Source organism: Staurois parvus, unplaced genomic scaffold (assembly GCF_062004578.1).
Source record: "Staurois parvus isolate SC_StPar_1 unplaced genomic scaffold, SC_StPar_1.0 ptg003803l, whole genome shotgun sequence".
Classification (NCBI taxonomy): domain Eukaryota; kingdom Metazoa; phylum Chordata; class Amphibia; order Anura; family Ranidae; genus Staurois; species Staurois parvus.
The window spans coordinates 20,615-48,152 of record NW_028321599.1 but is presented as its reverse complement, the minus strand read 5'-3'; the positions used below and the strand labels follow the sequence as shown (position 1 = coordinate 48,152).

The window sequence follows — 27,538 nt, the reverse complement described above, 5'->3', positions numbered from 1 at the left end:
CTCTTCCCTCTTCTTCTTCCTCTTCCCTCTTCTCCCTCTTCTTCCTCTTCCCTCTTCCCTCTTCTTCCTCTTCCCCTCTTCTCCCTCTTCTTCCTCTTCCCTCCCTCTCCCTCTCTTCCCTCTTCCTCTCTCCCTCTTCTTCCTCTTCCCTCTTCTCCCTCTTCTTCCTCTTCCCTCTTCTCCCTCTTCTTCCTCTTCCCTCTTCTCCCTCTTCTTCCTCTTCCCTCTTCTCCCTCTTCTTCCTCTTCCCTCTTCTCCCTCTTCTTCCTCTTCCCTCTTCTCCCTCTTCTTCCTCTTCCCTCTTTCCCTCTTCTTCCTCTTCCCTCTTCTCCCTCTTCTTCCTCTTCCCTCTTCTCCCTCTTCTTCCTCTTCCCTCTTCTCCCTCTTCTCCCTCTTCCCTCTTCTCCCTCTTCTCCCTCTTCTCCCTCTTCTCCCTCTTCTCCCTCTTCTTCCTCTTCTCCCTCTTCTCCCTCTTCTTCCTCTTCCCTCTTCTCCCTCTTCTCCCTCCTTCTTCTCCCTCCTTCTTCTCCCTCCTCCCTCTTCTCCCTCCTTCTTCTCCCTCCTCCCTCTGTCATTTTGACAGTCAGGAATTTCCAATACATGCTAGGTAGGAGGGAGAAGCGACAGAAAGGAAGGAGCGAACTGCCTATGTCCTGTGCACTTTTAGATGTTTTTCGGGTGTGTCCACATTTGGTGATTGGTGCATAAATGATTACAGAGCTGAATTATTTTGTATACGTTTACATCTCCCTGGAGTTTAGCTTTAATGTATTTATTTTGATTGTACATTTGCATTACACTTTTTGTTTTTGTTTTTTTTCCCCCAAATCACAAATCTTATACCCACAATCCCTTTCTGCTGTGCTGCTATTGGTGTCCCCTGCCTTGTGCTGCTTTCTTATTGCATGTTGTGTGCATTTAATACACTAATCTCTTGGCGGGATGGGTATACCGCGCACTTCTTGCTTTCACCCTACACGCTTTTTTTTTTTTTTTTTTCTTCTTTCTCTCTCTTTCACAAGTTGCTGCGCTACACCCTGGATAAGTTTGGTTTGGAACGGGTGAGGATCGTTGCCAGTGATAACCTTTGGCAGCCAATCGCATATGAGATGCTGCGGGACTCGGAACTCCTCAGGGTGATCGATGTGATAGGGTAGGATCCGGCGTCACACTCTGTCTCCTAACTCCTGACCCAGAGGCCACCATTCTGACATGTTAAAGCCCAACTCCAGCCAAAACTTTAGTTTCGGGTAGTGTAGGGAACGGCTACAGTCTCTGCTGCAGGGATTTCACTCACTTATCTGTTTGATGCTTGTCAACTGGGCAGGAAGTAAAGGAAAATCTCTCCAGAGGGATGGAGATCGTTTGATCTTCTGTCTGAATTGTAAATTGTTACTGTGGAACACTGAACACAACAGTGTACAAAAAAAAGAAAATTCCCTCTCTCTCTCCCCCCCCTCTCCCCCCCCCCTCTCTTCCCCCCCCCTCCCCCCCTCTCTTTCCCCCCCCCTCCCCCCCCCCCGCTCTTTCCCCCCGCTCTTTCCCCCCGCTCTTTCCCCCCGCTCTTTCCCCCCGCTCTTTCCCCCCGCTCTTTCCCCCCGCTCTTTCCCCCCGCTCTTTCCCCCCGCTCTTTCCCCCCGCTCTTTCCCCCCGCTCTTTCCCCCCGCTCTTTCCCCCCGCTCTCTCCCTCCCTCCCTCCTCGCTCTCTCCCTCCCTCCCTCCTCGCTCTCTCCCTCCCTCCCTCCTCGCTCTCTCCCTCCCTCCCTCCTCGCTCTCTCCCTCCCCGCTCTCTCCCTCCCTCCCTCCTCGCTCTCTCCCTCCCTCCTCGCTCTCTCGCGCTCTCTCTCTCCCCCCCTCGTATAATCTATATCTCTCAGGAAATGTTTCAATCTTATTTTGTTTTTCCTCTTCACTTGTTAGGGTCATGAAATGATTGCTCATTGGTTGCCAGGGGTCACTCAACCTAAAATATTTCACCAATCACATTTTGCACTGCTTATGTATTCCCTTAGAGCCCTATTTATAAGCGACCAAAAAAAGTATCCATGTATAGCCTAGCAATGATTATCAATATTTATAAAGCAGCAAAAAATGTGTAATGTGCGTGATAATTATGTAATGTATAATTTTTAGCTATTTATAAAGCGGCAAAAAATGTATGCAGTGTGATAACCATTTTTTTTTTATTACATAAATATCACACACTGTATACATGTATACTTTTTTTTTTTTTTTTTTTTTTTTCCTGCTTTATAATCGTTAAATTATTATTTTACATAATTATCTCACACTGTATTTAAAATATTATATTAAATTATTTTTTACATTATAATACAGTGTGCTAATTATGTAGAAGAAAATAATTTAACTGTTCTAGCAGCAAAAATATACAGTGTGTGATAATTATGAGATAAAATAATTTAACTATTCTAAAGCAGGGAATAAAGGTATACAGTGTGTGATATTTATGTAAAAAAAGACATATCACATACTGCATATATGTATACATTTTTTTGCTAAGCTATACACTGATACAGTTTTTTTTTTTTCATCGCTATATAAATTTACATTATAAAATGCATATTTTTTTTTTACATTCTAGTACAGTGAGAACTATATAATAAAAACAGAATAACTGTTTTTTTTTTTTTTGTTGTTGTAGTAGTAATCCATAAAATATTATCCATACCAGAGGAACTTACACTCCTAATGTCCTACCACTCACATTGTTGTTAATATTATACATTCCTATGGCTTTGACATATACCACAGTGCTGTACAGAGAACACTGAGCCAGCCACATCAGTCTCTGCACCAGAGGAGCTTACACTCTAATGTCCACACACACACACACACACTATTATTATCATACAATTCTAAAGCTCTGACATTTGCATCTGCTGTACCATATAGACTCTGCCATAGAGGAGCTCACATACACGTTGTAGAGCCTGTTTACCTGAGTTCTTTACCTCCGCGTATGTTTTTTGGATTGTTGAAGAAAATAACTTTGAATACAGGAAGAATGCACAAACTCCATGCAGATTCAGCCCTTTTAGAAATGTAAGACTCTAGTGCTGCAAAGTCAGAGCAATAAAACATTAGTCCTGCCCATCTAAAGATAATGGTGTTCCCTCCTCATCTGAGCGTTGGATGTGGGTAAAGCTGAACACAGTAGATGGACCAGAACACTTTTTCTACTTTATTTTTGACTTCTTGGCGTTTTTAAGCTTTAAATAGACATTTGCGTTTTTATGTAGTGAACTTCTATTTTATAATACATTGTCAGTTGGTTTGTAAGCAACATCATCGAAGGTCTTTATTCATCAAACGTCATTTATCGCCAATAAAGCAATATCTGTGCCTGTATGAATACTGGATTTTGCTCTCCCCTCCCCCACTGATCAGTGTCCAAGCTCTCTACCCATCCCATTCTGCTTCTGAATGACAGGTCCTCTTGTTAAAGCTAATCTGGATCTCCTCTCGCCTTCATATAGAGCCCATTATCCCGGCACACGTACGGTTTCTGATGCCATTTCCACGGGGAAGAAACTTTGGTCCTCAGAAGATTACAGCACTTTCAACAACGAGATCGGTGGCGGATGCTGGGCGCGAATCCTGAACCAGAATTATGTCAACGGGAATATGACCTCGTGAGTTTCATTTTATTGCCCAGTTTTTAATCTGTCTGACCTGGTCACATAGTGAGAGAGCTCAGTAATCTCTACGCGGTTAGTGCCTAGGAAGCCAAAGCAAAATCATTTTTCTCGTCCATCGAGTGATACAGGAAGTCTTTAACCCTCAGGTTATACTACAGTGGGATTGGATGCTGGCAAAGGAGATAAAAACCCTACTATCAGTATGGCTCAGTTTTTCGCTTGTTGTCCTGGGAGGATGGATGCCTTCCAAGTGTATTTGAGGGACAACCTTGGGGTTATACAGCCGCCTCTAGGAAGATTGGACATTTTCAGACACAAAATTTGTAGACCAAGCCAAGGTATAACCACCTCTTTTACCAGCATGTCCTAGGAGGATGGGTGTCTGTTCTTCAATTCTTCTATTTATTGAGGGACACAGGAAGTCTTATAGCCTTTGAAAAGGTCTGATCTTCCTATAGGCAGCAGTATAACCCAAAGGCTAGAAGACTTGCTGTGTCTCTCAATAAATAGAAGAATTGAAGAAGAGACATCCATCCTCCTAGGACATGCTGGTAAAAGGGGTGGTTATACCCTGGCTTGGTCTACAAATTGTGTGTCTGAAAAAGGTCTGGCTTATACAGCCGCCTATAGGAAGATCAGACCTTTTCAGACACACAATTTGTAGACCAAGCCAGGGTATAACCACCTCTTTTACCAGCATGTCCTAGGAGGATGGATGTCCTTCAATTCTATTTGAGGGACACAGGAAGTCTTATAGCCTTTGGGTTATACTGCTGCCTATAGGAAGATCAGACCTTTTCAGACACAATTTGTAGACCAAGCTAGGGTATAACCACCCCCTTTACCAGCATGTCCTAGGAGGATGGATTTCTGTTTTTCAATTCTTCTATTTATTGAGGGACAACCTTTGATCTTCCTATAGGCGTCTTTATAACCCAAAGGTTGTCCCTCAATAAATAGAAGAATTGAAGAACAGACACCCATCCTCCTAGGACATGCTGGTAAAAGAGGTGGTTATACCCTAGCTTGGTCTACAAATTGTATGTCTGAAAAGGTCTGATCTTCCTATAGGCGGCTGTATAACCCAGACCTTTTTCAGACAAACAATTTGTTGACCAAGCCAGGGTATAACCACCCCTTTTACCAGCATGTCCTAGGAGGATGGATTTCTGTTCTTCAATTCTATTTATTGAGGGACACAGGAAGTCTTCCAGCCTTTGGGTTATACTGCTGCCTATAGGAAGATCAGACCTTTTCAAAAGCTATAAGACTTCCTGTGTCCCTCAATAAATAGAAGAATTGAAGAACAGAAATCCATCCTCCTAGGACATGCTGGTAAAGGGGTGGTTATACCCTAGCTTGGTCTACAAATTGTATGTCTGAAAAGGTCTGATCTTCCTATAGGCGGCTGTATAACCCAGACCTTTTTCAGACACACAATTTGTTGACCAAGCCAGTGTATAACCACCCCTTTTACCAGCATGTCCTAGGAGGATGGATGTCTGTCCTTCAATTCTATTTGAGGGACACAGGAAGTCTTTATAGCCTTTGGGTTATACTGCTGCCCATAGGAAGATCAGACCTTTTCAGACACAATTTGTAGACCAAGCTAGGGTATAACCACCCCTTTTACCAGCATGTCCTAGGAGGATGGATGTCTGTTCTGCAATTCTTCTGTTTATTGAGGGGCACAGGAAGTCTTACAGCCTTTTGGGTTATACTGCTGCCTATAGGAAGATTGGACACCTTTTAAATAAAAAAGCTGTAGTCCAGCCCAGGGTGTAACCGCCCCTATTACCAACGTGCCTCCATTTTTTGTTGGTGTGTTCAGGAGCATGGACCTCTTCTTCAGCTCTGCTCTTCATCTCTCATATTCTTCTCTCCATCACTGCTGGAGGGTTCTCCTCTGTACAGTAGAACTCTGGCACAGCCATTATTAGCTGGGCTTTTGGACTGTAACTGAACCCCACATGGCTGAAAGTTGTGGGGTTAGCCCAGAAATGACCTTCAGGCATGTGGAGCTCTTTCAAGACTCTTCTGGTAATGTTAGCTGTGAAATTATTTCCAGGTCCACTGCCACTGGCATTGCCTCAATGCTTGCCCTGTTTTTTGAAGACTTGCTCACCGAATAGACCAATCAAGCTAAGCAATGGGAGCTACCTTTTTATTTTCCTGGGAGCCATTATTCACTATTTTCCACTGGCTCTGCAGTGGGATAGGAGTGCTGATGTCACCTGCTGGGTGGAGTGTTTCTTGATCCCTGTTCTCTTTACTGCTATATATACAGTGTTGAGGAAGCATCTCCCTGCTGCTGCTCCTGCTGCAGCTATGTGGAACTTCATTTTGTTGTTTCCCACCTAAAGTGACTTTGGTCATCTTTTGGCCATGAGACCCTCGGGTCATTGAGCCTCACCTGCTACCAGTTTTCTGGGTTTCATGGGTACCTGAGGCCTTGCCTCTTACCATAAGCATGTACATTGCCTAGCTACTGTATGGCTGGATCATGTCTGATTCTAGACATGCTTGTGTGTGTGCGGTGGCCTTGAAGGGACAATCCCACTGTAGTGGGTGCTCTGGCTCACTTTTTGCAAACGGTCAGGAACTGCTTGAAGCACACCTACTGATGGTACAGACGTCTGGAGGCATGTTGTCCTCTCCTGCTAGAGTTTGTCTTCTTATCTGAGTCCTCTTCAGCTCAGTCAGGTGTGGCTGCGTCCTCTGCCCTCTGGCTGTTCTTACCGCAATCATACAAGTTTTATGGCTCAAATTACTTAGTTGTTTGCTGACTGTGATTGCAGAAACCATAAAACAAGCTGTCTCCCTCTCCAGCAGATTTCGTAATTTACTTTGGCCCTTAGTGGCTTCTGAGCCATCAGCCACAGAGATTGATTCTTTGTTGCTCAAATCCCTGATCGATGAGTTGCAGTCTTCTGTCATAACTCCCAAGTGAAAGGAGGCTGTTTTGGCCCTTTATTGATGCAGTCCACCATTCCCTACATAATGTTAACCACTTCCCATCTGGCTGTTGTATATAAACGGCTGGACGGTGGCAGTGCAGGGTCGGTGGCCGTTTATAAACGGTCTCCCAGACCCCTGCTTGTGCTCTCTTCCTGGGAGCGCGCAGCACCGTGATCCGGTGCCCGCTGTGTCCCCCGGACATTGAACGGGACCTCTGTGCGAGGTCCCGATCATGTGATCACTGATTGGCCAATCAATGATCACATGCGGAGTAGTAAGTAAAATGTCACTTCTGACGACATTGCTTACTACGTGTGAAATCTGTGAATGATCAGAGGTCACATGATACAGGGCCATTCATAATAGCCTTGTACCATGTGATAAGCTGTGACCAATCACAGCTCACACATTAGTTCTCAATGGCTACAAGAATGCAGCCAGAGAGAAGGAGAAATGATTGCTTTTACAGCCTTTATGGGTGTAAAAGCAATCAGTGTAAAAAAAAAAAAAAAAAACTTCATCACCCCCCCAGTAGTAGTGTCACTATGGTGATACTACTGCTAGGGTGACAGTATGTGTAAAAAAAAAAAAAAAAAAAAAGTTACAAAATTATAATTTTTGGTTATAAACTAATTTGGGATATGGCGATAGATAGAGATATATATATATATATATATATATAATTTACTAAAAAGATAACCAAATTTTGTCCAAGATTTATGATGAAATACTATTTATTTGCAGAATTTTATAAAAAAAACACTTTTTTTTTTTTTTTTCTCCATTTACATAGCAAAATAATAATAAATATCCCAGTGGTGAATAAATACCACCAAAATAAAGATTTATCTGTCTCAAAAAATGCTAAAAAATTCATGTGTACAGTGTTGCATGACCGCGCAATTGTCATTCAAAGTGTGATAGCACTGAAAATTGGCCTGGACAGGAAGGGAGTGAAAGTGTCCGGACTGGAAGTGGTTAAAGAAACCTAGAAAAATGATGGCTGTTTGTCCCAAGCATGTTTGAAGCCATCGACTGTCTCGCTACCTCTGCAGGTTATCATCCATCAGGGAATTTCTTGGGGAAAGGATTTGTGTTCAGTAGCCACAGTTTGAACCCATTATAGACGTCCCCCTCTCTTGACTTGCCCACAAGATTGCTTTATGTAGCCGTCACCTCTGCAAGGTGATTCTGAATTGGTGGCCTTGTCTTGCATGGAACCTTTTTTGGTCTTTCATAGGAACATGGTGGTGGTGAGGCCCAGAACCTCCTTCTTGCACAAGTTCGCTTTTGCATTTCACCTAAACCAGGACATTGTTCTCCCATTCCTTTTGTCAGACTCCACTTCATTAGAAGGAAATTTTCCCTCCATCATCTGCATGTTATTAACTCTGAGTTTTCCTCCCATCCTCTGTGGTTTTTAGGAAAACTGATTCACTTTTTTGCTTTTCTGGAAGCCCCCCCAGAAATGTGTTTTTCACTTCTCGTTTCAACAACTTCTTGTTTCACCATCTCTAGGTGGTTTAGACAGACCGTCATTCAGGCTTATGGTCTCAAGGGTCGGGTTCTACCCTGCCAAGGCACTCTTACTAGGTCTGTGAGCGTTTCTCAAGCAACTGTTTTTTTTTCCAGATTTGTAAGGCTGCCACTTGGTCTTCTCTTCAGACATCCCCCAAATTCCACCAGTGGGATGTTTTCAGCTTCAACTGATGCCAGTTCTGAGTGTAAGATCCTTCAGGCGGCCTTTTGAGTTTGAGAGGCCCCCAGTTTATTTTTATTTTTTGGGTCTGTTAGTGATTGCTTGTTTGCTTACTCTGTTGGCTACCCCTTGGTCTAATCTTTGGGCCATCCAAAAGCACTTCAAGTCTTTCAATGTACGAGAAAGGAATTGGATTTTTGTACTTCCTCTTGGCATTTGTGTGTCAAAACTGTGGCATGCTGGGAGGAACGTGGGTTATCCTGGGCTGGACCGCAGTTTTTTGTTTCATTGTCCGATCCTTGCGCAGGTGATAGTATAACCCAAAGATTAAAGACTTCCAATGTCCTTTCAATGTATGAGAAAAAGGAATTGTATTTTTGTACTCGCCGTAAACTTTTTCTTGGCATCTATTGAAGGACTTCGGTGCCACCCATCTGTGTTTTATAATCCTGCTTTTGGCATTTGTGTCAAACTGTGGAATGCTGGGAGGAAGGTGGGTTATTCTGGGCTGGACTATAATTTTTGTTTTCCGGTGTCCAATGTTTGCGTAGGCATTAGTATCACCTAAAGGTTAAAGACTTGCTGTGCCCCTGAATGAACTCCAAAGAAAAGGCTTTTATGGTGAGCACACACATCTTCATTTATGGATTCATCAGAGCTGGCGCTACACTGCTGACTGGAATCACGAGGAGGTCGCTGCACCAAGCCTGGCACCTTCAGCTGGCCTAATGGGTGTCATTGACTTTCCTGTGTTCCTCATGGAAGATCTACTAGGTGGCAGCCCATAAGGGGTTTTTGTCATCTGCACCCTCCAATAGACTCCAGTGGATTCCTAGAAGTAGAAGTTGGTGACAGCAGAACCTTGGCTGAAAATCCAGCCTTCTGGAGTTGGGAGGACAGCTTCACAATGTGGGCACGGGGCAGCTTCACAATGTGGGCACGGGGCAGCTTCACAATGTGGGCACGGGGCAGCTTCACAATGTGGGCACGGGGCAGCTTCACAATGTGGGCACGGGGCAGCTTCACAATGTGGGCACGGGCAGCTGTGAATATCCAGAAAAGTATTAAATCTTACCTCCATAACAGAATTTTTGTTTTGGGTTGAGTTGCTCGTTAATCCACTTTCCACTCCATTGCACATTGCTGCAGCTTTGTTCTTCTCCCCACCCTCAGAACCATCGCTTGGAACCTCGTGGCCAGTTATTATGAGCAGCTCCCGTTTGGTCTGGAAGGACTGATGACTGCCAAAGAACCATGGAGCGGAAACTACGTGGTCTCCTCTCCTATATGGATAACGGGTAGGGACAACGCTCTCAGTAACTGCTTAGCAATACCACACCGGCGGTTTTAAGTCTAATTTTAGAATGCCTTTACTTAGCTGATAACTCCGCTACACTGAGATCTCAATCCCATCCTGCCTGTTGGCCCGTTTTTATGGAGATGAGGAAAAGGAAGGGAAGAGATCTGTAGTCTAGCAGGGGAAAGCTCAGATTGGGCTGACAACACTGCATGAAATTGTCCATGCAGTGGAGGCAGAGTTGTCAGCTCACTACGTTTTTAGTAGGTCAGAAGATATTTTTATATACTTGGAACAATAGTGTACATAAATATTATGTGTAAAAAAAAAAAAAAAATCTATCTATCCCAACCACGGCACCACCTGCCTGGAGTTTGCATGTTCTCCCTGTGCCTGTGTGGGTTTCCTCCGGGTACTCCTCCGGTTTCCTCCCACACTCCAAAGACATGCTGGTAGGTGAATTGGCTCCTGTCTAAATTGTCCCTAGTATGTGTATGTATGAAGGTGAGTTAGGGACCTTAGATTGTACGCCCCTTGAGGGTTAGGGAGCTTAGATTGTACGCCCCTTGAGGGTTAGGGAGCTTAGATTGTACGCCCCTTGAGGGTTAGGGAGCTTAGATTGTACGCCCCTTGAGGGTTAGGGAGCTTAGATTGTATGCCCCTTGAGGGTTAGGGAGCTTAGATTGTATGCCCCTTGAGGGTTAGGGAGCTTAGATTGTACGCCCCTTGAGGGTTAGGGAGCTTAGATTGTACGCCCCTTGAGGGTTAGGGACCTTAGATTGTACGCCCCTTGAGGGTTAGGGACCTTAGATTGTACGCCCCTTGAGGGTTAGGGACCTTAGATTGTACACCCCTTGAGGGTTAGGGACCTTAGATTGTACGCCCTTTGAGGGGTAGGGACTGATGTGAATGTACAATATATAGTTAAAGTGCTGCATAAATTGACGGCACTATTTTAAGTTTCATAGTCTAACCCAGGGGTGGGCAAACTTTTTGACTTGAGGGCCGCAATGGGTTCATATATTGGACCCGGGGGCTGGACCAAGAGTAGATGAACGATGTGTATGTGTCATCCATAGTAAGTATAGTAATATTCCCCCATAGTAAGCATAGTAATTAATCCCCCATATAGTAATTCGTCCCCCATAGTAATTCATCCCCCCTATAGTAATTCATCCACCATATAGTAATTCATTCCCCATATTAAGTCCCCAAGTCCCCCCTGTGTCAATTTACTTACCTTTGCACCGCGCGTTCCTCTCGCCGTGTTCCCGCGCCTTTCCGGTGTAGCATGAAAATCTGTCTCCTATGAGGATCTGTCCCCCTCGACGTATCTGCGCATGTGCCAGTTTCAGGCATTAGCAGCCGATCGGCGATCTCCGGCACATGCGCAGATACGTCGAGGGGGACAGATCCTCACAGGAGACAGATTTTCATGCTGCACCGGTCTTCAGGGCGGACTGTGAGAGGAGCCTAGCGGGAGCCTAGCTCCGCGGGCCGGCTTAAAAGGTCCGCCGGGCTGTAGTTTGCCCATTGCTGGTCTAGCTGGAAAAAAAAAAAAAGACAAAAGTCCTTGCAGTTCAACCATAAAAAAAAAAAAGTTATAATCCTATACCCACAGTTGATCCAGCGGAAGGCAAAAAACCCAGCAAAGCACGATCCAATTTGCTCCTGCAGGGAAAAAAAAATATTCCTTCCTGATCCCCCCGGGAGGCAATCTGATATTCCCTGGATCAACTCCACCAAGGAAACCCACCAGTTTTTTTTTTTTTTTTTTTTTTTCTTGAAAACAATTTGTCAACACTCACTCACTGCTTATGGCTCAGTGCTGCTTCCCTAACCATTTAGCCACTGTGCTGCCCATAAGTTTGCTGTATAATACGTTTTTTATTTCTCTTTCAGCTCATACCACACAGTTCACAGAGCCGGGCTGGTTCTACCTCCGCACGGTCGGCCACTTGGAGAATGGTGGGAGCTATGTGGCCCTCACGGACAGGCTGGGGAACCTCACCATTATTATAGAGACTATGGTAAGAGGCTGTTAGCTTTGTGGTTGAGGCATCTGTCCCTTTACATCTTATTGCAGACACAGTCCAGTATCTTTTGTATCCCTTCACTTGTTGCTTTTTTTTTTTTTTTTTTTAAATGTCAAAGCTTTAAAGCTCAGTTGATGCAACAGAAATAGATTAGTAGTTAGACGAGTATTAACTACTTCCCCTCTATTGGGTTTCCTCCCTTCCTGACCAGCCCATTTTTTGCACTGCGCTACTTTAATTGAAAATTGCGCGGTCATACAACTCTTCACCCAGATGAAATTTACGTGTTTTTTTTTTTTTTTTTTTTTTTTCCCCCACAAATAGAACTTTCGGTGGTACTTGATCACCTCTGCATGTGGGGTTTTTTTTTTTTTTCTTGTGCTAGAATCAAAAGACTGACCATTCTGATAAAAACAATATTTTTTTGACTTTTTGCTATATAACTTATCCAGTAAAAAATAAAAGTGAATCAAATTTCATCATAAATTTAGGTCAAAATGTATTCTGCTAAAAGAAATCCCAATACATGTAAATTCATTGGTTTATGTGAAAGTTATAGCGTCTAAAAAAAATAAAATTCCAGTATATATACCGCCATTTGTAAACTAGTATTGACAGCGTTCAGCGACTTATAGGGGGACTGCGGCGGGCATTCTGACACTAGGGGGGGATTAACTGCCACTGACATCCCAATGACACTAATTCAGTGATCAGTGCTAATAAAAAGCACTGACGCTGTACTAATGGTACTGGGCAGGAAGGGGTTAACATCTGGGGCGATCAAAGGGTATACTGTTTTTTTTAACTAGGGAGATATGATGTGCGGAGATGCAAAGCAGCATGTCCTTGCTGACATGGGAGAGACCTGTGCTGTTTACACACAGGTCTCTCCCCTGTCAGTTTTCCCTGACGATCCAGGACCCAGTGATTGACATCCCTAGCCGGCGGTTCGGTCAGGGTGGCGCGCACGCTCTGTACCCAGATATGCAAATTGTGTGTGTGTGTGTGTGTGTGTGTGTGTGTGTGTGATCTTGTGCAGCCCTGCCGCCCTGTTGCGGTACTTCTACAATAGGACGGCGGGCAAGCGGTTAAAGGATAAGTTCACCCCCCCACCCCCGATAACCGGCAATTGTCAGAAGTGATCGGCACTGATCATCAGTGCCGTCCACCTGTGCCCGTCAGTGCAGCCTCATCAACGCACTTCCATGAAGGAGAAAAATTACCAGTTTGCAAAATTTCATAATAAAAACAAAAACTTTTTTTTTTTTTTTCTTTTCAATTTTTTTTTTTTTTTTGTTTATAGCGCAAAAGATAAAACACTCAGCGGCGATTAAATATCACAAAAGGGCTCTATTTGTGTGAAGGAAAAAAAAAAGGTAATTTCATATGGGTACAGTGTTGCATGACCGCGCAATTGTCATCCAGAGTGCAACAGCACTAAAAGCTGAAAATTGGCCTGGACTGGAAGGGAGTATAAGTGGCCGGTAGGCAAGGGGTTAATAGCTGGTTATCCTGTATTTTTTGGCAAGCATGTGTTTCATATCACCCTGTATGTTTGTTTTGTTTTTTTTTTTCTTTTAGTCACGTGACCATTCTATCTGTATCCGTCCTTTTCTTCCCAAATTCAACGTCTCCTCCCAGAACGCCACATTCCAGCTCGATGGTCAATTTGTAAGTGTTCAAATTTTTTTTTTTTTTTTTTTTTTTTTTTATGCGAGTCTATTTTGGCTTTAGTTTCATTAATTTTTTTTTTTTTTTTTTTTTATCCATTTTAACAAAAAAAAAAAAAAAAATAGAGGGCGTGTATTGTAGAAGTTGTTTGATGGATGCCAAACTGTTTCAAACGTTTGTTCTAGATTTTCCCATGTTCTTCTCTGGGTCAATACAAAATGATGGGGAAAGTTTCTAAAGTCAAAGCTGTACGCTTAGTTTTGGATTCACTTTGAATGGGTTGCCCTTTTTTTATGTTTTTTTTTTTTTTTTTTTTTTGTCTGTTCCATTGGGGAGAATTCCCTTCACTTCCTGTCCTGGAGAACAATAATTAAAACTCCTTTTTTTCTTTCTTTCTTTTTCTTCTTTTCTTTTTTTCTTCTTCTTTCTTCTTTTCTTCTTTCTTTTTTCTTTCTTTTTTCTTTTTTCTTCTCCTCCTCCCTTTTTCCTTCCCCTTTTTCCTTCCCCTTTTTCCTTCCCCTTTTTCCTTCCCCTTTTTCCTTCCCCTTTTTCCTTCCCCTTTTTCCTTCCCCTTTTTCCTTCCCCTTTTTCCTTCCCCTTTTTCCTTCCCCTTTTTCCTTCCCCTTTTTCCTTCCCCTTTTTCCTTCCCCTTTTTCCTTCCCCTTTTTCCTTCCCCTTTTTCCTTCTTCTTTCGCTTTCTTCGCTGTAGAGGGATATAAAGACGTTGCAGGTCTGGCATTCCAAGCTTTCCACCAACACCAGCAAGCACGCCTTATTTCAGGAGTTGTCACCAATAACGGTTAGTGTTCTATTACAACTTTCCTTGACTTGTGTGTATAACGAGGAGACTTCTCTGGGAAATCCCGTCTATACAAAACACTCAGCCACAAGGATTTTTATGTTTTTAGGTAAGTGTTTGCTGAATCAGAATGCTAGAACCTAAATTTTGGCAAACCTTCAGACATGGCTGAGTGGAAATACTGCACCTGCTGGTTCAGCACTTTTTGTGTTTTGAAGCGGTTTAGGTGAATTATTTGAAATATACGATTGTGGTTGATACAATGCAATGTTTGTGTGTTGTTTTTTTTCACTGTGTTGGTTGCCAAGTGATTGTGGCACTGTATTCTTGTTAGACGCCTTTTCATCTTACAAGAGAAGAAGCTGCAGGAAAAAAAGTGTTAAAAGCCACATTTTTGCGTGTTTATGCATATTGATGCATTTCGCATTAATGCGTTTTATTGGCCACAATATTTATTCTGGCCATTAGTATGAAATTGGGTGTTTTTTTTTTTTTTTTTTTTTCCTGTCTCTAAGGGCTCACGTACACTGCAGCTGATAAACTCACGTTTAGGAGCTGTTCAGCCTCTTCTTTTTTTTTTTTTTTTCTTTTCTGCAGCCCCTGAACTCTCCCTAATGTTTTCCTATGTGTCCATGTACACCTCTTCATTTACAGGCAGTTGAGTTCACAGTAGTTTCTTTTGAACGCACCAAACTTGTCAATTTTTTATCCGCGTTTCAAACGTGGCAAACCGCGTTTATAAGCATTTGCGTCTGAAATTGTTTTTTAACTCTTTCAGTTCCCGATGCTGTACAGAGCCTTTTTTCATCATGCAAAATGCATGCAAAGTGTTTTCAAGGTACTCAAATGGACAAAACACTGAACACAGGATCCTGCCAAGCTTGTCACACATTGTAATGACCAATTCACACCTCAGACCTCTCCCACCCTTGGAAACAAAAGATCTGTTAATGACCATTCAGACCTCTCCCACCCTTGGAAACAAAAGATATGTTAATGACCATTCACACTTCAATTTCCTCATGAAGACCCCCTGCCAGGTGGCCTTAATGACTCCATCCACCAGACACCTTTCCCACCCTTGGAAACAAAAGAAATGTTAATGAACAACTCATACCTAAGATAATCTCAACACATACTGCTGTCTCTGCTTCTACTCTCTGTATTTCTCTGAAACTGTCTGAAATAGTTAATAATTTACCACTTTTCAGTGAATTCTGGGCATTTGGGAGGTTCTCCTGTGCTTATCTTTAAAAATCACTTCCAAACGCAGCTAAACAGGTTTTGTGTGTGTTTTTTTTTTTTTTTTTTTTTTTTTTTTTTTTTTAACCTACGTTTTCCAGCAGTCAGTTTCCATCGTTCAGAAGTGTCCCGTGTACATGGGGTCTAAGGACTCATGTACACGGAACGTTTGGAAAACTCTTCTGAACGATGGAAACAGACTGCTGGAAAATGTAGGTTAAAAAAACGTCAGTTTAGCTGCGTTTGCACGCGTTTAAAAGATAACCTCAGGAGACCTTCCCGAATGCACTGAAAAACAGTAAAAAATTAACTATTTCAGACATTTTGAGAGAAATATAGAGAGCAGAAGCAGAGAGAGCAGTATGTGTTGAGATGACCTGTCTTTTCTGGTTGTAGTCACTATGGATCCCATCATGAGCATAATGCGGCGCATTCTACCATTGTTTCCTTCATGTGAAACCTGGAACTGCGCTGGTGTACCGGGTCCATTTGAATACATGGAAAACGCTTTGCATGCATTTCTGATGATGAAAAAAAGGCTCCGGACAGCATCTGGATATGGAGCAGTTAGCCGCGTTTACAGGCATTTTGAGTTTGAAACGCTGGTAAAATCTACTTCTGAACACAAGTTTGGTGCATTCAAAAAAAGACTAAATTCAATTGCCTGTAAAGGACAATGTGTACATGGACACATAGGAGAACATTAGGGAGAGTTCAGGGGCTGCTGAAAAAAATGCAGAAAAGCTGCTAAACGTGAGTTTATCAGCTGCAGTGTACATGAGCCCTTACAAGAGAGAAGCTGCAGAATAACCGTGGATTGCCATTAATCCGTTTCTTCCACGTTTCGGTAGATGGGGCAGAGGACCCCATCCATGCTCGGGGAGTAGTCTTTCTGGTGTAAAAGTAGGGTATACGTTGTAATATTTTGGCATGATTTAAAAATGGATTATTCACCTAGGATACCTAATAGGCAATTTTTTGGGGGGTTGTGAAATCTTGGAGTACCTGTCATGTCTGTTTCAGGTTCAGAACGGCGTGTTCACTCTGGAGCTGGGTGTGGACGAGGTGTACACTCTGACAACTCTTAGAGATGGACAGAAAGGGTCTTACCCTGAGCCCCCCAAGCCTTGGCCCTTCCCACGAAACTACAAGGACAACTTTAATGTCCGTAAGTGAGCAGCATGTAGACCGTTGGATGACGTGTGCCTTTTTGTTATTGGGCTCCTCCTCAAATGTATGAATTTAAAGCGTAACTCTACCCTTCTTGACACGTTTCCTACTTTTCTATCCCGCCACCTCCCCTTTTCTCTGCACAGTTATCCGCTTTTTTTTTTTTTCCTCCTTTTTGTTTTCTTACCTTTTTTTTAACAAAAGGTATTTCTTCCCGACCCTTCTTCTGCCATTCTCCTAGGCAAGTCAGCGCCCCCCAATGCCTCTTGGGGTATGTGACGTGGATATCTCAAGAGGTTTTGGGTAGTGGTGCATCGAAATTAAAATTCTGGTGCGGAAAAAAAATTCAAGATGCACTTCTCCGAAAACCGTTTTTAAAAATGTAATATATTTTTTGGAAAAGAAATACTTTGGTTAAGAAAAAACAAAAAAAAAACCCAGCCCAATATATACCCCAAAAAAAAAAAAAAAAAATTACATATATATATATATATATATATATATATATATATATATATATATATATATATATATATATATATATATATATATATATATATACAGAAACCACACGAAACTTAAAAAATATTTTTAAGTATGAGTCAAACAAAAGTAATTGAAAAACTCAAGTTCAATCAAAGTGTTCATTCGGTGAACCCTCCTTTTGGATAACGAAAAATATGTGCATCTGTCATCAATTCCCGTGCAAAGACCTCCTCCACCATATATCTGCTCACCTCACGCAGTGTGACCGCACATTATACAATGTTACGGTCTAACTGCACTTTTGGTCCCAAATGGACTCAGAAGATCAGCTTGCTGAATGAAGACTCCAAAGTAATCTCCCTCCTGATAAGTGTCTTTGTATTAGCCGTATTCCTCATTAAAAAGATCTCCACATAGTGCTTTATCCTTTTATTCATCAATTAAAACATAAGAAATACGTTCTGGAGGTCTATTTTGCACCAGGTATGATGAAGATCTAGTGATGTGCTGATTAGACACTAGATGGCAGTATCATCTCAGCAGCAGAGTCCTGCACATGCTCAAACCAGACACCATCCATATTGTAATGCAAGGCAAAGCACGGGGCCACAATGAATGCTATTGCTTCTGTAATGACGTTCCAAGAGCCGTTTACAGAGTACTACAACTGCTGTCCCACTAAATGGTAACGTCGTGAAGTCATCCGCACACCCCTCCTGGACGCGTTTTGTCACTAGTCACGTGACTTTATCAAGGTATCCCCTTGATAAAGTCACGTGACTTATGACGAAATGTGTCGGAGTGTGTGGATGACGTCATGACGTTACCATTCATTGGGACAGCGGTTGTAGTACTCTGTAAACGGCTCTTGGAACGTCATTACAGCAGTGAGGTCACACTGCGTGAGGTGAGCAGATATATGGTGGAGGAGGTCTTTGTACGTGAGTTTGACAGATGCACATATATTTCGTTATCCAAAGGAGGGTTCACTGAACACTTTTTTCATTGATTTGAACTTGTTTTTGAATGACTTTTGTTTTGATTCATACTTAAACAATATATACAGTTGTGTTCAAAATAATAGCAGTCAGACATCACTAACCGGATCAATCACTGTTTTTGGTAGAAATGATATTTCTACATGGCAAATAATTTCCTAGCAGGTGTAGTAGAGTAATAGAAATCCAACAGACCCAACAGTCATGACATGCATGCTGCTGATTCTGTGTCATTGAATCACTCATTGAAAGGGGCGTGTTCAAAATAATAGCAGTGTGGAGTTCTATTAGTGAGGTCATTCATTCTTTGAAAAACAGGTGGCAATTATTGCCCTTATTTAAGGAAGGAAGGCAGCAAGTGTTGGACATGATGGTTACAGTGCATTTCTCTCTGCAATTCTGAGGAAAATGGGTCGTTCCAGACGTTGTTCAGAAGAACAGCGTACCTTGATTAAAAAGTTGATTGGAGAGGGGAAAACATATAAAGAAGTGCAGAAAATGATCGGCTGCTCAGCTAAAATGGTCGCAAATGCTTTAAAATGGCAACCAAAACCGGAAAGACGTGGAAAAAATTGAAAAACTACCATTCAAATGGATAGAAGAATAGCCAAAATGGCGCGGACTCAGCCAACAATCAGCTCCAGGAAGATGAAAGAAGGTGTGACGTTCCCTGTGAGGACTGTTACAATTAGAAGACGCCTATGTGAAGCCAAGCTATCTGCAAGAAGTCCCCGCAAAGTCCCACTGTTGGAAAAAAGACGTGTGCTGAAGAGGTTACAATCTGCCAAAGAGCACATTGACTGGCCTAAAGAGAAATGGCGCAACATTTTGTGGACTGATGGAAGTAAGATTGTTCTTTTTGGGTCTAGTGGGCGGAGACAGTTTGTCAGACGACCCCCAAACACTGAATTCAAGCCACAGTACACTGTGAAGACTGTGAAGCATGGTGGTGCAAGCATCATGATATGGGGATGTTTCTCATACTACGGTGTTGGGCCTATTTATTGCATACCAGGGATCATGGATCAGTTTGAATACATCAGAATACTTGAAGAGGTCGTGCTGCCTTATGCTGAAGAGGAAATGCCCTTGAAATGGGTGTTCCAACAAGACAACGACCCCAAACACACCAGTAAACGTACAACATCTTGGTTCCAGACCAACAAGATGGACGTTATGGAGTGGCCAGCCCAATCCCCGGATCTTAATCCAATAGAAGACTTGTGGGGTGACATCAAAAATGCCGTTTCTGAGGCAAAACCAAGAAATCGAGAAGAACTGTGGAATGTCGTCCAATCATCCTGGGCTGGAATACCTGATCACAGGGGCCAGAAGTTGGGTGACTCCATGCAACACAGATGTACAGCAGTTCTCAGAAACCGTGCGACTACAACCAAATATTCATGAAGTCATTCAAAGGAAAGCAAAATCTTCAAACATTTCTCAGTTTATATAGTGAATGTTTGAGTTTGTAAAGAATACAAACACTGCGATTTTTTTTTTTTTTTTTTTTTTTTTTTTTTTTTTTTTTTGGGGAACAACATAAATTTGTTGTATTTTTCTTCATGTTTTGATTTGGAATAGAATGTGTCGTGTTCCCAATGCATTTGTGTGGATAGAAATAAAAGCTATTAGAAGGATTTTCAGCTTTTATTCACTTTTTTCAACACACTGCTATTATTTTGAACACAACTGTGTATAAAAAACAAAAACCACACAAAATGTTTTTATTTATATAATATGTATATTTTTATTTTTCATTCAAAGCTGCTGCAGGTCAGAGCCCACCTCATTTCCTTGCTGGAGGAATCCCGGCATTGTCTACCTCAGCGCTTCTCAACCTTTTCAGTCAAGGCACCCTTTAAAATTACGGACAGTCTTGAGGCACCCCATTCTAAAATGTGAAGAACGGTTTCATATAATGCAGCAACATCCACACATGTAGGATGCCCAACGCTAGAGGGGATTTATTCTTCCAAAGCAATACACTTTTGCACACTGCTACTGACTAGTATTCCAATGTTTATACTCTCCGTCAGTTTTTCTCCTCCATCACTGAGCTAATGTGAATCCCAGCATTGATGGAGAGGGGCAGGGGAGGGTCAAACTAGGATGCTGTGCAGGCAGCTGACATCCTCCTTATCAACTGATGTCATTGCTTGTCAGGACTCCCGCGGCTAGAAGGTCGTAATGGTGCACAATGGAAAACTGTGGCTTCGTGTAACTAAAAGGCAGGCTTGTTCCACCCTCTGGCTTATATACAAGTTTTGGGTAATTTTTAGAAAATTTGCCAAGGAACCCCTGAAGAAACCTCAAGGCTCCCCAGGGTGCCTGGGCACCCTGGTTGAGAAAGGCTGGTCTAGCCTGCCTGACTGTCCCAGACCCACCCCTTTCTTTAACTTTTAATCATGGAGGTTCAGCATCACATGTGGGTGCTACTCAGAGTATTGTGGTAATGAGACTCCATGAGCTAAGCAGTGACATTTGAAGATGTGAGATGCTCCTCTGGATTGAAGTCTATTCATAAACCGTTCTTGTGCCCAGGTAACCCTCCGTTCAGCGAGGCTCCGTATTTCGCAGACCAATCTGGAGTTTTCGAATACTTCACAAACATCTCGGACCCCGGAGAGCACACGTTCACCTTCCGGCAGGTGGTGACTCAGCGTCCCATCACCTGGGCGTCTGACGCCCCTCAAGCCATAAGCGTCATTGGAGACTTCACTTGGTGAGTGCCTGCCGCCCTGTCAGGTTTTAATTGCTGTCAGTGTCCCATTGTGGGGAATTCAAAGTAGAATACCTACCAAGAGCCGGCCATACATGCTGCTTTTTTATTCTTCTTTTTTTTTTTTTTTTTTTTTTCTGTTCAACCAGAGGGTTAAACGAAACAAAAAGTGCTGAGCTATTGTATGCTGACAGCGGGAAGACGTCCCCACCATCAGAATGCAATGATCTGTGTTGCTGGCTATAGTTGGCGTCACGGATCATTCGACAAAAGCCCAGTAGGCTGTTCACAAGTTGATTGACTTGTATAGTATCAGCCTGTCCATACATGAATCAAAATTGGAACTGACCGAAATTCGATCCACTTATATGGCCTACTTAACACTAGCCTCCTAACACCTATGCCAACTAACTTGTGTGTGTCTGTGTGTTAAAAAAAACAACAAAATATATACAGTAATACTTCGGTTTACAAATTTAATTCGTTCTGCAGGACTTTTCGTATAGCAAAAAAATTCGTAAACAAACACTTTCCCATAGGAGTGCACTGAAAACCAATTAATCTGTTCCGAAAGGGGGGAGACGAGCGAGCGTCCCCCCCCCCCCCCCCCCCCCCTCCTGAACCATACCAGGCCACATGCCCTCAACATTGGGGGGGGTGCTTTGGAGCAGGGCAACCCCCCCCCTTCAAAACACCTTGTCCCCATATTGATGGACGAGGACCTCTTCCCCACAATCCTGGCCGGTGGTTGTGGGGGTCTGCGGGCAGGGGGCTTATCGGAATCCCCTTCAACCCCCCCCCATGTTAATGAGGATGGGGTACATGGTACCCCATCCTCATACACAAAGTGTAGTGTAATAAAAGACAGGACACGATCTTTGACAAGTCCTTTAACAAAAGAATGTCCCCTGCAGTAGATCCAATGTCAATTGCATGTCAGCCGCCTCCCCGAAAAAAGAAGGGGGGAAAAAAAAAGTTCTGTTCCCGATGCTGGCTGCCAGCCCTCTGCCTCTGAGCTGGCTTGACTGTTCTTAAATATGTAAGGAACAGGGCCATCTGGGACATCACGCATGTGACCCACCCCATGTGACATAGAGGTACTATGCATTTTAGTGGGACATGATTTAAAAAAAATAATTCCAGCACCTTTTTTTGCATGTTTCACACCCATTGAGCAGCCTATTAAAAAAACCCAAAAAAATGAAACCTTTGCAATGCACAGGAACTCAGAAAAAACCGCTTGGACACTGATATAGTGCAGGTAATATGACCTGCTGCACGCAACACCACTGGCAGCCAGGTGAGAGCTCTGTATATACAGCTTCTGCCGTTCACATTTCTTTGTATTCTGGTTTGTAGGTCCAACGTTGCTGTAACCTGCGACATTTACATTGAGACCCCGGACACGGGCAGTGTCTTCATTGCAGCCAGAGTGAATCAAGGTGGATCAGACACCTATGTGGCCAAAGGGATCTATTTCTGGGTGTTGGCCGACGGCACTTATAAAGTCACCGGAGACTTGCGTAAGTATGCATTTAGGGGAGGAGCTTTAACAGGCAGGGACGGCGCATGCATTGCTTAGAGAGGCGTGCCGGGTCATCCCAGAGACCTAAACCATTCTCTAATCTGAGCCAGTTTCTAAAATAACATGACGATGTACATACCAGGGAGACCCATTTATTACTGCTGTCTGCAGCCTTGTTACTGGCTCATCCTCCCTACCACTTGTCCTGAAGTCGGACCATGTCCAGCTGATACTATAACCATGAATGTCCATTTGGTTCCATTTTTTTTGTGCATAGTGGTGGGCCGATGGCTTGTGAACCTGAATATGATGAATATCATTTCTGTCACATACTGACGGTTATATTGGTCCAAGCTGGAACAATGGAACTATGGAAAAAATATCCCTACCTGGAATTCTTCTTTAACCCCTCACCCCCCCAGAGGATTCCCCTTCCCTTTCCCCCTCCCCCCCCACCTTTCTGACCAGGCTGTTGTTTGCGCTAGGGCGCTGTTACTTTAATTGACAATTGTGCGGTCCTGCAACACTGCACCCAAATTAAATTTACGTCCTTTTTTTTTTGTTTTGTTTTTTTTGTTTTTTTTGTCCCCCACAAATAGCTTTCTTGGTATTTGATCACTGGGTTTTTTATTATATGAAGGAAAACAGACATTTCTGCTATAAAATATTTCCAATATAAAAGTTAAAAACAAACAAAACAAATTTCTTCATAAATTCTGTCAAATTCTTCATACATGTCTTTGGTAAAGAAGAAGAGAAAAAAAAAACCCACCACATAAGTGTAAACACTATTATTTTTACACAAACCAATAAATATACAAAGTGTATGTATATGTGTGTGTACACACACACACACGTCCATATATATTTGGACACAGGCACCATTTTTGATTTTTCAGGTATTTACCCAGACATATTTAAGCTATAGTTCTATAATGGTTATGAGCGGACAGTGCGCACTCTCAGGTGTAATTTGAGGGTATGTACAGCCAGATTGGAGGAAGGGTTTAGGAATTACAGCTCTTAAGAGTAGCCATCCCGCCTTTTTCAAGGGACTAAAAGTAATTGGACAATTGAATCAAAAGCTGTTTCATGGCCAGGTGTGGGCTACTCCATTATTTCTTCATCTGTTAAGCAGGTAGTTGATTCTAAGTGTGGTATTTGCATTTGGAATCTATTGCTGTGAACCTTCATCATGTGTTCAAAGAAGCTGTCCATGCAAGTGAAACAGGCCATTGTAAGGCTTCAAAACCGAAACAAATCCATCAGAGAGATAGCAGCAACATTAGGAGTGGCCAAATCAACAGTTTGGTCCATTCTGAGGAAAGAAGAACGCACTGGTGAGCGCAGCAACATAAAGAGGCATGGATGTCCATGGAAGACAACAGTGGTGGATGATCGCAGGATCCGCTCTATGGTAAAGGAAAACCCATTCACAACATCCAGACAAGTGAAGGACACTCTCCAGGAGGTGGGCGTATCATTGTCAGTCTACAATCAAGAGAAGACTTCACGAGAGCAAATACAGAGGGTTCACCACAAGGTACAAACCATTCATAAGCCTCAAGAATAGAAAAGCCAGAATAGAAAAGCCAGAATAGACTTTGCCAAAAAAAACATCTAAAAAAGCCAGACCAGTTCTGGAAAAGCATTCTTTGGACGGATGAAACTAAGATGAATCTGTACCAGAATGACGTGAAGAAAAAAGTGTGGAGAAGGCTTGGAACAGCTCATGATCCAAAGCACACAGCGTCATCTGTAAAACATGGTGAAGGAGGTGTGATGGCATGGGTGGAGGCAGTGTGATGGCATGGGCATGCATGGCTTCCAGTGGTACTGGGTCATTGGTGTTTATTGATCATGTGACAGAAGCAGCCGGATGAATTCCGCAGTGTTCACAGATATACTGTCAGCCCAGATTCAGCCAAAAGCAGCAAAGTTGATTGGACGGCGCTTCACAGTACAGATGGACAAGGATCCAAAACACACTGCAAAAGCAACCCAGGAGCTTTTGAACGAAAAGTGGAATATTCTGTAATGGCCAAGTCAATGACCTGATCTCCACCCCATTGAGCATGCATTTCACTTGCTGAAGGCAAAACTAAAAGGCAGAAAGACCCACAAAGAACAACTGAAGACAGATGCAGTTAGAGCCTGGCAAAGCATCAGAAAGGAGGAAACCCAGTCTTTGGTCATGTCCATGGGTTCCAGACTTCAGGCAAAGCATCGGAAAGGAGGAAACCCAGTCTTTGGTCATGTCCATGGGTTCCAGACTTCAGGCAGTCATTGCCAGTAAAGGATTCCCAACAAAATATTACAAATTAACATTTTATTTAAGATTATATTCAATTCTCCAATTACTTTTGGGACCTTGAAAAAGGGGGGAGGGTTTAGAAATTACAGCTCTTAAGAGTAGCCATCCCCCCAATGTGGCTGCACATACCCTCAAATTAAACCTGACAGTGTGCACTTTCAGCTGATATCCATTATAGAACTATAGCTTGAATATGTTTTGGTAAATACCTGAAAAAACCTAAAATTCTTTGTGTTATAAATTACACACACGCCACACTCACTGGCCTTTTTATTAGGTCCACCTGTTAAATTGCTTGGTAACACAATTTGCTAATCAGCCAATCACTTGGCAGCAACTCAACACATCCCAGTAGATCATCAGTTTTTGAAATACTCAGACCAGTCCATCTGGCAACCAACAACCATGCCAGGTTCAAAATCACTTAAATCCCCTTTCTTCCCCATTCTGATGCTCTGTTTGAACTTCAGCAAGTCTTCTTCACCCCGGCTAGATGCCTAAATGCATTGAGTTGCTGCCACGTGATTGGCTGATTAGCAATTGGTGTTACCAAGCAATTGAACAGTTGTACCTAATTAAGTGGCCGGTGAGTGTATTTATATTAGATTTTTCATTTGTTTTATTTTTTATTCTACTAATGGTGGTTACATAGTTGGTCTGGCTGAAAAAAGACAAAATTCCATCCAGTTCAACCATAAAAAAAAAAAAGTTACAATCCTATACCCACAGTTGATCCAGAGGAAGGCCAAAAAAACCCAGCAAAGCACTATCCAATTTGCTCCTGCTGGGAAAAAAAATATTCCTTCCTGTTCACCCCCCACCCTTCCCCCTCCAGAACATACCAGTCAGCGCTCTCACCCATTGGCTGATCAGATGCCGATCGGCATACCTTTTTCAGTCATACCCCCTTGGGACAAAAGCCGGTCGAACGGCCAGCTTCTGTCGGCCGTACACATGAACTGAATGTTAGCCGGTTTCTATTGGATCAGCCGATGCCACGCGATATTCAGGAGCCAATAATAAAATCTGAAATTCCCCACTAGGCCGGCTCTATTGCGTCTCTTGCGATTGGTTGCGTCTCTTGTGGCGATTGCGCACCCTAATTGTAAGTTTTATTTACAGTCGGGAAGATCGTCCTGATGAAGGGGCTTTCTGGTGTCCGTGCCAGGACGTGGCACACGCTGACCCTTAACGTGGAGGTAAGTCGATGACCATCTGTGTGGACGGGCATTTTTATGGATGTGTGCTTTGGATTTTCGGTTTTTGTAAACCGAAAATATCATCACGATCCCCCAGCCTGCTCTTCTAGTGCCTGCTGATCTGTGTCGGTGGTGGGGTGTTGTGTCGGATCTGTCACTGTGTGGGATCGCTCAGTTCAGCTGCCTGCTGTCAGTGTTTTACCTCCCCCATTGCCTGGGGAATTCCAGCCGGGGATCTGTCAGTGTGGATCCGTCATCCTCCACTCACTGCAACTGTCACCCTGCCACTGCCAGCCACAGATACAGTCCATCCGGGACACTGTGTTCTTAATATTGCTGCTGGTGGCATCTTATGGCACTTATTTTTGCAAATTAAAAGAAATTTTGCATTTTTCATGTGGTGTTGATTTAAAATTTTCTAGTGTGTTTTTTTTTTTTTTTAAATTTTATATTTTTTGGGGGGGAGGCACAAGTGGCCTAGGGCACAAAACAGTCTAGCATCGGCCCTGCCTACAGGGGGTTCCAGGTACACCGGGAACCCCCCCACCCCCCCTTCCTGGGTCTCCTGCATGTAATCGAGAACGACCCCATTCGCAGGTGTGACTAGGGTCTATTGACTGGCGTAATTAAAAAAAAAAAAAAAAAAAAAAAAAGGGATAGTCCACCTTTAGGACCCATTTCTAAAGTTTTTGTACACCTCAGACATGAAATGGGAAAAAGCATATCCCCCTGTAGTGTGTGCTTGTCTCAATCCAGAGCACGAAGTGTCATTTTTGTCTGCTGCCTCCTTCCTCTGACTTTTCCTGACACCAAGAGAAAAATGGTGACAGGGGAGGGACCTCCAGCCCACAGCCTGTGATTGACAGCCTCAGCTCTGTTCCTGTGAGCTGTGTGGAAGGAGGGGGGAGTGTCACTTCCCTCCAATCAGCTCTCGGAGCTCCCTTCACTAATGGAACGTCCGCTCCCTGCCCCCTGTTTTTCAGAGCTGAGTTCCTGTGTAAATTCTGTACTTTGAATGGATGTACAGATGACGGCAGATAAACAGGTACTACTTATGTAGGAGGATTTGTTTCATCTCCGTGTACCACCTGAGGCCAGTCACTTCACTGGGTATATGGGAGGGTTTACACCCATGGAATTCTACTAAGCTTTTTTTTTTGAGCAGATCCTGTGGCCAGACATGGAATAACTGTCTCTCCTTTTTTTTTTTTTTTCCTTTTTCCTTTTTCCCCTCCAGGGTTCCAGTGCTTACGGCCTCCTGAACGGTAATCCCTTGTGGAAAGGCAAAATTACGGTGGGACCGGCTCGTGGCTGGGCCGCTATAGGGACCGGCTCATTTGAGTTTGCACAGTTTGATAACTTTATGATCAAAGCCACAGTTCTGTAACCTCTGAACGGCGTCCGGCGACCTGATTGTAGCACTGACCGCGGCTGTACTGTGAACGAAGGGGGAGGGGCGCTTCTCACACACTCCAATTGTGTCTGTAGGGGACGTAGCACCAGGGTGGTTGCTGCAAACATGGACTGCATTCTACGACGGCGATGGATATGGCGGTACGGTTCGGAGACATTTACACTGTATAGACTTGAATTCTGGTTTTCAGAGATGCGTCTCCTTCTCTGGGTTTTTTTGCACTTAATAATTTTTTTCTTTGGAAAAAAAAAAAACTTGCAGGCACTCTATTCCTACAATCAATCATTCATGAATTAATTAATCAACTTAAGTAATTTCATTAATGGGGGGAAAAAATATATATATTCGT

The 27,538-nt window shown here is 43.2% G+C and overlaps 1 protein-coding gene across 1 annotated transcript; it reads left to right on the top strand.

The window, feature by feature from the left end:
- The first annotated feature begins 855 nt into the window (after window positions 1-855).
- Window positions 856-27,538, top strand: LOC149427402 (galactocerebrosidase-like). Its single transcript, XM_089668076.1, has 11 exons — window positions 856-1,153; window positions 3,498-3,653; window positions 9,490-9,614; window positions 11,516-11,643; window positions 13,231-13,320; window positions 14,030-14,119; window positions 16,385-16,529; window positions 20,560-20,740; window positions 22,097-22,260; window positions 25,699-25,775; window positions 27,013-27,538. Exons 1-11 carry the CDS (start codon window positions 906-908, stop codon window positions 27,160-27,162), a joined length of 1,554 nt encoding a protein of 517 aa, XP_089524202.1. The 5' UTR covers window positions 856-905; the 3' UTR covers window positions 27,163-27,538.